Below are 15,093 nucleotides of genomic sequence, written 5' to 3'. Positions count from 1 at the left end.
TATGTTTCAAGACTCGTTCACGCCATAAACGCTTTGCGTCGGCTTAAACAAGTCTCGAGGGGGCATTTTGTAGACACTAAAAATATATGTCTAAAATCAATTAAATATCATGTATTTTGGAAGAAAATAAAATTCCAATAAAATAAATATATGGTATTTAATTATGCACACATGTTAATATTTGTACAATAAATATCAACCATTAATGCAAAAATCTGCTTAAAATGGAAGATATCGTACAAATATTACGTGCATAAATAGAGCCATAATAAATTTGGCAGCAAAATAAATTAATTTTGTCAATAAATAAAGTATATAAATTAATATCTTACAAAAAGGGCAATAATATAAAGATTTTGGCGAGAAAGGAAGGTGCACAATCAAATCCGTCAAGAATGGAAAACGGCATCCGATGGAAAAGGAAAGATTATAAAATCTTTCCATCCACGTAGCATCATCTGAAAAGGAAGCCAAGGCCGCCCTCCCCTATAAATAGGAGTCATGGCCAGTTCATTTGACACACCGACGTTGCATCGAGGATTCAAGCAAAGGGGTAAGTCTCTAGACTCTCTCTGTATTGTTCTCCATGTTTTTCGTATCCTTCGAAGCGTTCTTCGTCGAAAGTCACTGATTTGGACAAATTATCCAATATTGGTTAACGAATTGATGAAGTTAACGTTCTTCGTCGTATGTCCAAGCCGGAGGAAGGATTAAAGCTCTCAAAGCCGTTGAGGAATTCGTCAAAGCCAAGGGAAGGTCTTCAAAGTTCCTCTTAAAGCTTCAAGATGTTCATCCGTTCTTCATATCAACTAGGCCCTCTTCGATCCAAAAAGTCAAAGGGACACGCCGCCAAAAGCGTTATGGAGCACTAAATCCACCTCCTCAAAGATCAAAGCTGCGGATCGTTCCAAGAAGACACCAAATCCAAAGCCGATGATCAAATCGCCTTCACGGAGACCAAAGTCCTCCAATAGCGGCAAAGCCAAAGCAAAGGTCAAAGTTGCGGATCGTCGAAAGAAGACATCAAATCCAAAGCTGAGGATCAAATCGCCCACACGGAGACCGAAGCTCTCGAAAAGGCAAAAAAGGCAAATCAAAGATCAAAGCTGCGGATCGTCCAAAGAAGACAACAAATCCAAAGCTGAGGATCAAATCGCCTATACGGAGACCGAAGCTCTCCAAAAGGCGAAAAAGACAAATTAAAGATCAAAGCTGAGGATCAAATCGCCCACACAGAGACCGAAGCTCTCCAAAAGGCGAAAAAGGCAAACTAAAGATCAAAGTTGCGGATCGTCTAAAGAAGACATCAAATCCAAAACCGACGATCAAATCGTCCGCACGGAGACCAAAGTCCTCCAAAAGCGGCAAAGCTAAAACAAATGTCAAAGTCGTGGATCGTCCAAAGAAGACAACAAATCCAAAGACGATGATCAAATCGCTAACGCGGAGACCAAAGTCCTCTAAAAGGCGGCAAAGCCAAATCAAAGATCAAAGCCTCGGATCGTCTAAAAAAGACATCAAATCCAAAGGCGATGATCAAATCGCCAACGCGGAGACCAAAGTCCTCCAAAAGGCGGCAAAGCCAAATCAAAGATCAAAGCCTCAGATCGTCTAAAAAAGACATCAAATCCAAAACCGACGATCAAATCACCCGCACGGAGACCAAAGCTCTCCAAAAGCCGGCAAAGTCGAACCGAAGACCAAACCTCTTCAGATCAAAGAAGCCATCGAAAACTAAGTTGGAAAACAAATCGACCCGGAAGGAGAATCAAAGGACCCATTTAGAAAATAGGACCCGCTTTAAATTCAAATCAAATATAATTTGTACAAATTTTGTATTTATTAAAAATAACACAATTTTTTTGTCTACACTATCTAATCAAATAAACTCATAAAATATAACAAATATAACTAAAATTAAAGTGACCGTAATTTTTCTTTTGCAATTTTTTTAAATTTTTTTCTATTCATCACGTTGAAATGAAAAAATAAAATAAAATAAAATAAAATAATAAAATAAAATAAAATAAAATAAATGCATAAATATTTCAAATTTAAATCTAAAATTAAAAATTGAAAATATTTTTCAATCATAATAGTATTGTTTATTTTTATTTTTTATCTAGAACTTTTGTCAACAATTTTTTTTATCTATTTGAAAAAAAAAATTTATATTTAAATAAAATAATAAATAATAAAAATAGTTTTTAATCATATAATAAATTTATAAAAGATAATAAATATTAATTAAAATATAAAAATACCCTTATTTGTAATTATAAAAAAAATTATATGTAAAGAAATTAATTAATAATTATAATATAGTATCTAATAAATTTATTAAATATAAAAAATATAAATAATAAATATTCTTACCGTAATAGTATTGCACATTTCTATGGTGATATTAATAATGAGCAACGATTGAGTGACTCTCCAGCAACACCTTCAAACAACAAATTTGAAAGAAAAGAAAAAGAGCGAAAAAAAAATAAAAGAAAAAAAAGAGAGCATACACCCCAAAAATTGTTCTTGAGTTTGAGAGAAGTTGACCATTTGAGTGACGGTGAGACTAACTTTTTTCTTCTAATATGCAAACCAAACTATCTATCTGTGTAGGATATGAGCAAGCTTCCCCAAGCTTTGCTACCCTCCTTGAAGAATACCAATATGTGTTTCCCGAGGATGTTCCTGGTGGTTTACCTTTAATCGAGGCATTGAACATCAAATTGATTTTATTCCCGGAGCTTCAATTCCAAACCGTCCAGCTTATCCTGCTAATTTGGAGGAGATCAAGGAGATTAGGAAGCAAGTTGAAGAGTTGTTGAGTAAGGGGTGGGTTCGGGAGAACCTTAGCCCATGTCTCGTTCCGATTTTGCTTTTACCCAAGAAGGATGCATCATGGAGGATGTGTGACGGAGCCCAAGTAACTAAACTATACTAACCGAAACTTAAAACTAAATTCAAATAAAAAACTAAGTAAAAAAAGAAGAAGATATTACCGGTGTCCGATTCGTCAATCGATCGGATGTGAACCCAAGCGTTGCCTAGACCCAGCACCTCTAAACCAATGGAGACTCGAACGATTTGGCTAGAAACTCCGGTCGGTTTCGGAAGCCACGAACCCAAGGAATCAATCCAAGGACCTGATTTGAGAATGATACGCGTATGCAAGGGTAACCCTCGCTCACATACTAATTCCAATATAATGAAATAAAGAGAAACTTTAATTGATATAATTTTCAAGGTGTCAAACAAGTGAAGCCAAGTGCCTTAGTTATAGGGAGACTAGCTTGACAAAAGACTCTACAACCAATGTGGGACAAACAAAAAATATTATTTATATCCCACTAATTAAGGAAATAAGAGATATCCAATTAATTAGATTGAAGGGGCCCACCTTATTAAATAAAATAAAACACCTCTTATCCCACATGGGTAATGATGTGAGTAGAAACTTTCATAGGTGTTATAAATTGTGGTCTTCAAGGGTGGATGCACTCCAATGTTGACAACGCTATTCCTATTGGCCTCCATGCTTCAACTTTATGCATGTTCTCATCTTCCAAGTGTAGAATTAATGCCATAATATTAGTTTGAAACTTCTTGGCACGATTTTGAGTAATCGGACCTGGTGGTAGTGTAGGTTCATCGTCGCTTTTGACGACCTCGTCATCCCCTCCTTCTTGAAAAATTGAGTCCCCCATTTTCATAGCCTATTCATCTCCTACATCAAAAGGACTTAAGTCAGTAATGTTAAATGTGCTATGAACTTGGTACTCATCCGGTAGCTCAATACGATAGACATTGTCATTGATGCGTTCTACATCTTGGAATGGCCCGTCTCCTCTTGGGCTCAGTTTTGACTTCCGTTTCTCGGGAAATCTACTTTTTCTTAAGTGCAACCACACTCAATCGCCTGGATGGAACACTACATGCTTTCGACCTTTGTTAGCACTTTTAGCATATCGAGCGTTTGATTTTGCAATGTTATCCCGAACTTTTGAATGCATCTCCTTCACAAATTCAGCCCGTTTCCTGCCATCACTATTAAAATACTCATTGCTAGGAAATGATAACATATCCAAAGGTGTTAGAGGATTAAAGCCATAAACAACCGCAAAAGGAGACATGTGTGTCGATGAATGCAACGTACGATTATATGCAAATTCAGTGTGAGGCAAACATTCTTCCCAACTTTTGTAATTCTTTTTTATCAAGACACGAAGTAGGTTCCCTAAGGTTCTATTCACTGTTTCAGTTTGACCATCCGTTTGGGGATGACGAGATGTAGAAAATAGCAACTTAGTTCCCATTTTAGCCCAAAGTGTCTTCCAAAAGTAACTAAGAAACTTTGTATCCCTGTCCGACACAATTGTCTTAGGGACACCATGCAATTTTAAAACATTATGAAATAATAGATCTGCAACATGAGATGCATCATTGGTTTTCTTACATGCAATGAAGTGTGCCATTTTTGAAAATCTATCAACCACGACAAAAATCGAATCATTTCCCGTCCTAGACCTAGACAATCCCATAACAAAATCATTGAAATATCAGTCCATGGTGCTTCTGGAATAGGTAAGGGTGTGTATAGACCGTGTGGTTGTGCATGTGACTTTTCAATCTTACAAACAACACATTTATTCACATAAGACTCCACATCATGCTTCGTTTTAGGCCAATGATAGTGTTCATGCAATGCACCCAATGTCTTATCATGCCCAAAACGACCCATTAAACCTCCCTCATGTGCCTCAACCACTAACACATCACGAAGTGAACACCTAGGTACACACAAATGATTCACACGAAACAAATATCCATCATGCAAATAATAATCACCAAAGCCATGCGTAGCACATTTTGCAAAGATATTAGAAAAATCAACATCATTCACATAAGTATCTTTTATGAATGCAAATCCCATAAGCTTAGATTCCAACAAGGTTAGCAACCCGTACCTCCTTGATGGCGCATTAGCTACAACATTTTCCTTTCTTTTCTTGTACTGAATCGAGTAAGAAAATGTGTCCACGAATGCTACCCATCTTGCATGCCGCTTGCTAAGCATTTGTTGACTCTTTAAATGCTTTAATGATTCATGGTCAGTGTGAACAATCAATTCTTGTGATCGCAAATAGTGCTACTATGTTTGAAGTGCACGAACCAACGAGTACAATTCTCGGTCATACGTCGAATAGTTGAGGGTAGCCCCACTCAGCTTCTCACTGAAGTACGCAATCGGCTTCTTTCCTTGCATCAAAACAGTTCCAATCCCAATTCTTGAGGCATCACATTCCAATTCAAATGGCTTAGTAAAATCCGGTAGAGCTAAAACAGAAGCTTTAGTAAGTTTTCTCTTAAGCAAATCGAAAGATGCTTGTTCAGAAACTCCCTAATCAAAGTGTTTATCTTTCTTTGTAAGCTCAGTCAGTGGTGCTGCAATGGAGCTAAAATCTCGCACAAAGTGGCGGTAAAAGCTTGCAAGTCCAAAGAAACTACAAACTTCCTTGATCGTTTTAGGTGTTGGCCAATCCCGAATAGCTTGTGTTTTAGCTTCATCCACACTTATCCCTTCAGCGCCTACAACAAAACCAAGAAAAATACATTTGTCGACACAAAAGTCGCACTTCTTCGGGTTAGCATAAAGCTTTTCAGCTCTTAACACTTCCAAAACACTACGAATATGCTCTACATGTTCTTTCATTGATTTACTATAAATAAGAATCTCATCAAAGTAAACCACAACAAAATTCCCTATGAAAGTACGTAATACATGATTCATTAACCGCATAAACGTACTTGGAGCATTCGTAAGGCCAAAAGGCATGACTAACCACTCATATAAGCCGAATGTAGTTTTAAATGCAGTTTTCTATTCGTCACCTTCCCTCATTCTAATATGATGATATCCATTTTTCAAATCAATTTTAGAAAAGTATTTTGACCCATGCAGTTCATCTAGCATATTATCTAAACGAGGGATAGGGTGTCGATACTTTACCGTTATGGCATTTACGGCTTGACAATCGATGCACATCCTCCATCCATCATCCTTCTTTGGGACAAGAAGAACCGGTACAACACAAGGGCTTAGGCTTTCGCGAATCCAGCCTTTGTCAAGCAACTCATCCACTTGCTTACATATTTCCTTGACTTCCTCTGGACTTGCCTTGTAAGCTGGACGATTTGGAATTGATGCACCCGGAATGAGATCCATCTGGTGCTCAATGCCCCGAATAGGTGGTAATCCTCCGGTTACTTCATCAGGAAACACATCTTGATATTCTTGCAAAAGAGAAGCAACATTGGAAGGGAGTTCCATTAGCTCTTGCTTAGACAAATAAACAGGTTTAATCAAAAGTAAATAAGAACTTCCCTCGTGAACTTTCAAATTTTTTGCCTCTCTCAAGCTCACAAGTATTTTTCTTTCAAGCTCACTCTTGCATTGTTCACTTACTTGCTCTCTTTTGTCACTCTTATTTTTTTCACTCTTTTTCCTTTATCTCTTTTCTTTGGCTTCTTCCAAAAATTGACGATGCATGTAAAGTTGGTTCTCATGGACATCTATTGGAGACAACGGCTTCAAACATATCTTTCTACTCCCAAACTCAAATGAGTATCTATTCAAATATCCATCATGATGAGCCTTTCTATCAAACTGACATGGCCTCCCAAGTAATACGTGACAAGCTTGCATCGGTAGCATATCACAGACGACTTCATCCTCATAATTTTTTATCTTGATAGGAACCGTCACCTGCTTGTTCACATTCAACTTTCTGCAATTGCTAACCCACTGCAATTTGAATGGTTTGGGGTGGGGTGTTGTTAGCAAATTCAATTTTCGAGCAGCAAGTTCACTTACAATATTTGTGCAACTCCCACTATCAATAATGAGGCTACACACTTTGCCTCCAATTATGCAACGAGTTTGAAAGAGATTTTTTCGTTGTTCCTCATCAAAGGTCCTTGACATAGTACTTAAGGCTCGTAAGGTAACCAAACTCAAACCAACACCAGAATCAGAGTCATCATCCGTGTTATTTTCCTCATGTACTCTTTGATCAACCCCCTCCCCATTTTCAGATTCCGTCTCGTATTTCCCAAACTTATTGAGGATCATCGTTTTCTTGTTTGGCCATTGACTTGCAATGTGGCCTCGACCTTGACACTTGAAGCAAATGATATCTCGATTCCTCGGCTTCTCCGGATCAGCTCCAACATGTTTGTTCCGTGGCGTGTCATCCTTAATAACACCTTTTCCTTTACCGAACCCTTGGGCCACTTGGGTTTTGTCATCCTTCTTGGTATAATTTGGTGTGAAAGGTTTCGTACCAAATGTTTTCTATTTGCCCTTACGCTTCAATTGCTTCTCAATTGTAATAGGACATTCCACCAATTCATCAATATTTGTCAGCAATGTCTCGATTCAGCACAGTCAAGATCCTTGCTACCGTGGCTTGTTGACTCTCTCGAACATCAGCCTGCATTAAAGTCACCTCCAAATCCTTGTAGAACTCATCGATTGTCCTATTTCCTTGCTTCATCGATTGCAGTCGAACATGCAATTCTTGCGTATACGCACTTGTCACAAATTTAGCTCGCATGACACGTGTCAACTCCTCCCATGTTTGAATCATCGGTGCTCCACCTCGCCTTCGATTGAGGCAAATATTGTCCCACCAATGAATGACATAATTTTTGAACTCGGAGACCGCAGCTCGGACTTTTTGTGGACCATCCAAATCTTGACAATCGAAGATGGCTCAATCTTCCGCTTCCAATCAAGATATGCTTCTGAATCATATTTCCCGTAGAAAGCTGGAATTTGGAATTTCATAGAGCGAATTGGATCATTGTCATCTCTCCTATGTGCCCCTCGTCGTGCTCGAAGGGGAATATTGCCCTCTACTTCTCCATCATACTCATTCATGTCACGATCATCTTCGATAAGATCACGAACTCGTTCATGCCTTGGAGCATTCCCGGGAGGTCGTCGTCCTAAAGGTGGAATATCATTGTGCGGACGTGGAGGGGCTGCATTCCCTTCTACCCTCGATGTTTCCAACTTATTTATTCGGGCATGGAGTCCCTCAACCTCATGTCAAAGTACCCTTTTTACTTCCACCATCATATCTTTCACGAACATTTTGGGGTCAAAGCTTGATACGGATGCCATATCATGTTCCTCGTCACTTCTCTCACCTGCCATAGAAAAATATAGTGGAAATATATATATATATATAGATTGTTAGATAAATGATTTCCTCACCCTCTCGTGTATACCCACGTAGTGTACCTCTCCGTCTTACACACACGCTCAAATTTCACGGTCCTTGGTAAGCCCCTCGAGTTATTTTCACGGTCCTTGGTAAGCTCCTTGAGTTATAGCCAACTAAACTTCACGGAATATAGCCAATACAAATTGACGAGTATACCCCAAGAAGCCAAACTCAACAATAGCAACAAACCAACAATGAAAGCACAACCGCAAGAAAACCGATATCCACAAATAAACAAGTGGATACAATACTCAAAAGCACAATATATTTCAAAAAGGACTTCTCTTTCTTTTTTTTTATAATTTTTTTCTGCAGTATTTTTTTTTAATTTTCTGCAGTATATATATATTTTGCCCAACAATGATAATGCTACTACAAAAATTTAAAAGATCTTAACATAATTTAACAATATGAAATAAAGACTACTAATACTACCGGAATAAGAATTCTAATAAAAACGGGCTCTGATATCAAATTGATGACGCGACCCAAGTAACTAAACTATACTAACCGAAACTTAAAACTAAATTCAAATAAAAAAACTAAGTAAAAAAGAAGAAGATATTACCGGTGTCCGATTCGTCAATCGATCGGATGTGAACCCAAGCGTTGCCTAGACCCAGCACCTCTAAACCAATGGATACTCGAACGATTTGGCTAGAAACTCCGGTTGGTTTCGGAAGCCATGAAACCAAGGAATCAATCCAATGACCCGATTTGAGAATGATACGCGTATGCAATGGTAACCCTCGCTCACACACTAATTCCAATATAATGGAATAAAGAGAAAAACTTTAATTGATATAATTTTCAAGGTGTCTAACAAGTGAAGCCAAGTGCCTTATTTATAGGGGAGACTAACTTGGCAAAAGACTCTACAACCAATGTGGGACAAAAAAATATTATTTATATCACACTAATTAAGTAAATAAGAGATATCCAATTAATTAAATTGAAGGGGTCCACCTTATTAAATAAAATAAAACACCTCTTATCCCACATGGGTAATGATGTGAGTAGAAACTCCCATGGGTGTTATAAATTGTGGTCTTCAAGGGTGGATGCACTCCAATGTTAACAACGATTTTCCCATTGGCCTCCATGCTTCAACTTTATGCATGTTCTCCTCTTCCAAGTGTAGAATTAATGCCATAATATTAGTTTGAAACATTTTGGCACGATTTCTGAGTAATCGGACTTGGTGGTAGTGTAGGTTCATCGTCGCTTTTGACGACCTCGTCAATGTGTGTCGACTACCAAGCTGTCAACGCCATTACGGTAAAGTATCGACACCCTACACCTTGCTTGGATGATATGTTAGACGAATTAAATGGTTATACTATCTTTAGCAATATTGATTTAAAGAATGGATACCATCAAATTCACATGAAAGAATGAGATGAATGGAAAACGGCATTCAAGACCACTTTTGCTCTCTATGAATGGCTCGTTATGCCATTTGGTTTAACAAATGCCCCAAGTACATTTATGCGGCTAATGAACCATGTGCTTCAAAATTTCATTTCAAATTTGTGGCAGTTAATTTTTGATGATATTTTAATTTACAGTAAATTATTTGATGAACATACCAAGCATGTGCATGTTGTTTTGAGCGTGTTGCGTGATGAGAAATTGTATGCTAATCTGAAAAAATATGACATTTGTATCGACAAGTGAAATTTTCTTGGTTTCATTGTAGGCAAAGAATGAGTGATTGTGGATGAAGCAAAGATCAAAGCCATCCAAGAATGGCCGACTCCTACTACCATTCGAGATGTACGAAGCTTCCATGGGCTTGCAAGTTTTTATAGGCATTTCATATGAGACTTCAGTACCATTGCATCACCTCTCATAACAATCACCAAGAAGAATGACAAGTTCGATTGGGAAGTAGAGCAACAACAAACTTTTGATTCACTGAAGCATAAACTTACACATGCACCCGACTTGCACGTCCTAATTTTTCTAAGGCTTTTTGAGATTAATTGTGATGCGTTTGGCGTAGGGATTGGAGTTGTGCTATCCCAAGAATGACGTCCGATGGCATATTTCAGCGAAAAGCTACAAGGGTCTACATTGAACTACTCAACGTACGACAATAAGTTGTATTCCTTAGTTCCATCCTTTCAGACTTGGTAGCACTATCTTCAGCTCCGAGAATTTGGGGTGCATACCGACCACGAGTCACTAAAGCACATCAAATCCCAAGTGAAGTTGAGTGCACGGCATGTATGTTGGATTGCCTTCATTGACACATTCCTATACATTGTCAAGTACAAAAAAAAGTAAGGAGAATGTGGTCGTCGATGCTCTATCTCGAAGGTACACACTTGTTACATTACTTGAGTTCAAATTGATGGGTTTTTCTCATGTGAAAGAGCTTTACGAATTTGATTATGATTTTGATGACATCTATACTGCGTGTGCTGCGCATGGTCATGACAAGTATCATTTACATTATGGCTATTTGTTGTATGAAAATTGTTTATGCACTCCTAGATGCTCACTTAGAAATATTCTTGTGCATGAAACACATTCTGGAGGTTTGATGGTCATTTTGGTAAATCTAAGACTTTGAACAAGTTGCAAGAACATTTTTACTTGCCACACATGAAGTCTGATGTCGAACAATTTATAAATAAATGCATTGTGTGTAAAATAACCAAGTCGGGGAGAGAAATATTCAATATTTGTTGTTGTTGATAGGTTTTAAAAAATGACACTTCTTTCAATGTACGAAAACCACTGATGCCACACATGTTGCTAACTTATTTTTTAGAGATGTTTTGAAATTGCATGGTGTGCCGAGGACAATTGTTTTTGATCGGGACACAAGATTTTTAAGTAATTTTTGGAAAACTTTGTGGGCAAAATTGGGCACTAAATTGTTATTCTCTACTTCACACCACCCTCAAATGGATGGTCAAATTAAATCTGTGAATAGGACTTTAGAGAGTTTACTACGTACCTTAGTCCGTGAGAATATGAAATTTTGAGAAGAATGTTTGCCTCATGCAGAATTTTCTTATAATCGAACTATTCATAGGGCTACTAATTGTTCCCCTTTTGAAATTATTTATGGGCTTAATCCATCATCTCATTTGGATCTTTTTCCATTGCCATGCAATGAGCACAAAAGTCTCGATGGCAAGAAAATAGCTGAATTTGTGCAACAATTACATAGCTAAGTGAAGGAAAATCTACAACAGACTGCTCACACGTATGCGAAACATGCAAACAAAGGCCGGAAGAAGGTTGTGTTCCAACTTGGAGATTGGGTTTGGTTACATTTGCGTATGGAGAGATTTCCAAAAGAAAGAAAGTCCAAGCTAACACCACGAGGAGATGGTCCATTTAGAGTACTTGAGCGTATCAATGATAATGCTTACCGCATTGAGTTACCTGGTGAGTATCAAGTTCATAGAACATTCAATGTTGTTTATCTATCTCTTTTTTATACAGGAGACAAACATCTCATCACAGAGGACTCGAATCTTAAAGAGGGAGAAAATAACGAGGTTGTCTCAAGCAAGGCAATACAAATACCTCAACTACCCTGAACCAATAACTCGGAGCAAAGCACGGAAATTTCAAAATCAAGTTTCAGCCTTGACAACTAAATTGGACGAAGAAAATAAATTCAAAACACAGACATGGAGGCCTCTTTCGCCCTTGTTGATTTTAATCCAGCCGAGTCGAGATCAAAACAAACTTCCGGAATTTGCATTTTCGTTGGCCCCACTAGAGGAGTCCAATCAATGATTTATTTAATGCTATTGAATTTACTATATGACTAGTGAAAATTTCAAAAAGAACTAAATATTGTTGAAATTTCAAAAAAATATAAATAGTGGTGAATTTCCAAAGACATAAATAAAAATGAATTTTCAATGTGACATCAATGAAAGATGATTCCCAAGATGACATCAATGAAAGTAGATTTCCGAGATGACATCAATGAATGTGGAGTCCCAAGATGTGAATGCAATGAATCTAACATGTTTCCTAGGTTGATTGCATTAATTTGTTTCACTTATTTCCTAGATTGGTTTTAATAGTTTTCAACTTTTGCATTTATTTTTCCTTGTCTATAAAAGAGAAAAATTTAACATAATTTGGAATCATCTTTCTTTTGAATATATCTAAACAATAGTTTTTTCCTTAAACTAAGTGTTTGAGAGCGATTCATTGCACTTAGGTTTACCCATCAAATCGGGTCTTTGGTTAAGTCCACAGGTTCGTTGTTGTTGCTTTCAACCTTCGTAGGGGCTTTGCATATTCATTCGAGTTGTCTTTGTTTCGACTTAGTGGGTCTAAGACAAGTTACTTAGGTTCCTAAGCAAGCAAGATATTTTGATACTGCGATTCTCTATCCAGTCTTCGAGCAGGTGTTTGTTGTTTTTTCTATAAATATGTTTATTATTATCCTTTTCCTTCTCTAAAATTCAAAACCCAGAAAATATATCTATATTTTCCTTTAATCGAATGTCCACTTCGGCTGGGCATAAAAAAACGTGAACCACCCCCTTGTTCTATGTAAACTCTTATCATATTTAAGCAAAATCTGGAAATTGATTATGAAAATCCTTTACTGCTCCATTAAGTGTGCATTTCAGTATCATATCAATGGTATTGTTACAGTGCTAAATTGTGCTGGCAGCAATGTCAACACATCTAATATTGACGGGCAACAATCAGCATCATATAATACAAATGCGCAGATAAACTACCATCACATACTTAAAACTCTTATTGATATCAACAGCACAGCAACATCGAAAAGCATTTCAAGAACAATGATGTATAAGGGAAGCATAAAACTCTTGAATCGTTTATTTGTAAACTCAAACTAATTAAGGCCAAAAAGACCAAACCATCGCCTCCTACCACTCAGCTAAACATCCCTCGATCAAAACCAACAATGCATGCATACATACAGCAAGTACTCTTGCAAAACCAACCAAGAACAATGCCACAAGAAAAAACAAAACTAAACTAAACTCAACTCAATTCAAGAAACAAAACAGCACATCGAGAAGCAAGAAAGTATACCATATTCTGAAACCTCAATTCAGTGATCGTGCCTCGCCTGGAAATCCTTCATGAAACTCACTAGCTTCTCCACTCCGGCCAGCGGCATTGCGTTGTAAATTGAAGCCCTCATTCCGCCGACCGATCGGTGTCCCTTCAGCTGCACCATTTTCTCCTTAGCGGCCTCCTTAATGAACTCCGCCTCCAGGTCCGGCTTCAACAGGGTAAAGGGCACATTCATCAGTGACCTCACCGTCTTCCCCACAGGGCACCTGTAGAACCCTTTGCTCCCATCAATGGCGTCGTACAGAATCCCAGCCTTCTTCTCGTTCTTCTTCTCCACCTCCGCCAGGCCGCCCTGTGCGAGCAGGTCATCGAAGACCAGCCCGCACATGTAAATGCCGAAGCATGGGGGGGTGTTGTACAGGGAACTGTTGTCCACGTGGATCTTGTAGTCCAGATAGACTGGCGTTGCTGGCTGCGCGTTCCCGACCAGATCAGATCGGACGATCACGATTGTGACGCCGGAGGGGCCGACGTTTTTCTGTGCGCCGGCGTAGATCAGACCGAATTTAGTGACGTCGACGGGTTTGGAGCAGAAATTGGACGACATGTCGGCGACGAGGAGGGCGTCGCCGGCGGGGGTGGGGTAGTCCTTGAATTCGACGCCGTGGATTGTTTCGTTGGCGCAAATGTGGAGATATTTGGCGTTTGGGTTGTGATCTAGGGTTTCGAATTTGGGAATTGTTGTGTACTTGTCGGACTTGCCGCTCCAGATGGTTTTAGGGTTGCAGAACTTGGAGGCTTCTTTGAAGGCCTTGTCGCCCCAGGATCCGGTGACGACGTAATCGACGGCGTCGTCGGGGCTGCAGAGATTGAGAGGGACGGCGGCGAATTGGGTGGTGGCGCCGCCCTGGAGGAAGAGGACGGAGTAATCCGGCGGGATGTTGAGGAGCGATCGGAGATCCGATTCGGCTTTCTGGATGATGGACATGAACTCCTTCCCGCGGTGGCTCATCTCCATGACGGACATGCCGGAGCCGTTCCAGTTGTAGAGCTCCGATTGGGCTTTGAGGAGGACGTTCTCGGGGAGCGTGGCGGGGCCAGCGGCGAAGTTGAAGACGCGATCTGAGGAGGCGGCGGCGGCGGAGGTGGTGGAGGAAGTATGGAGAGTAGTGGATGAGCACGTGACGGTTAGTGGCCTCCCGGCGGCGGAGTTCGACGGAAAGGAGACGTTTGTGAAAAATGGCTTCGTTTGAGAGGTCCTGGTGACGGAAATGGTTCGTTTCAGGTGGCTGCCGGGGTTGCAGGTAGCGGCAGACATGGCTGCGGCGACCATTTTGGCCTTAATGAAGCAAAGTGTGGGAGCACGTCGGCGGCGGCGGCGGCGGCGGCGGCAAAATGTGGTTGGTGAGAGCAGTGGAACAAACGCACGCTTTCCTTCAGATCTGTACAAAAAACAGAGTGCCTGTTTCTCGCCATTTATAAAGAAAGGTCCTTTTACATATATATATTTGACAGTATATTTATTTATTCCTTAAAATTATGTTAATACTTTTTAAGAACAATATTAATTTTAGTCTAATTATAATTATTTTCATTAATTTTTATTTCATTTAAAATTTTAAATTAAGTTTGATCGGATTAAAAATAAGATTAATTAATTCTTATCATTTTACTTCTTTTGTTATTAAAAAATACTCCCTCCGTTCCACGTAATTTGTCCCTATTTTCTATTTTCATTTGTCCACTTAATTTGTCATTTTTATTT

At 39.0% G+C, this 15,093-nt stretch overlaps 1 protein-coding gene across 1 annotated transcript; it reads right to left on the bottom strand.

Moving 5' to 3' along the window:
• Positions 1 to 13,027: 13,027 nt before the first annotated feature.
• LOC127242468 (phosphoserine aminotransferase 2, chloroplastic-like) lies at positions 13,028 to 14,794 on the bottom strand. The gene has a single exon (XM_051262021.1). It carries the CDS (start codon positions 14,659 to 14,661, stop codon positions 13,363 to 13,365), a length of 1,299 nt encoding a protein of 432 aa, XP_051117978.1. The 5' UTR covers positions 14,662 to 14,794; the 3' UTR covers positions 13,028 to 13,362.
• Between the last annotated feature and the right edge of the window lie 299 nt (positions 14,795 to 15,093).

This window comes from Andrographis paniculata, unplaced genomic scaffold (genome assembly GCF_009805555.1).
Source record: "Andrographis paniculata isolate CXL003 unplaced genomic scaffold, ASM980555v1 Contig86END, whole genome shotgun sequence".
Lineage (NCBI taxonomy): Eukaryota > Viridiplantae > Streptophyta > Magnoliopsida > Lamiales > Acanthaceae > Andrographis > Andrographis paniculata.
The sequence above is the reverse complement of the archived record's forward strand: the minus strand, read 5'-3'. Positions and strand labels throughout refer to the sequence as shown.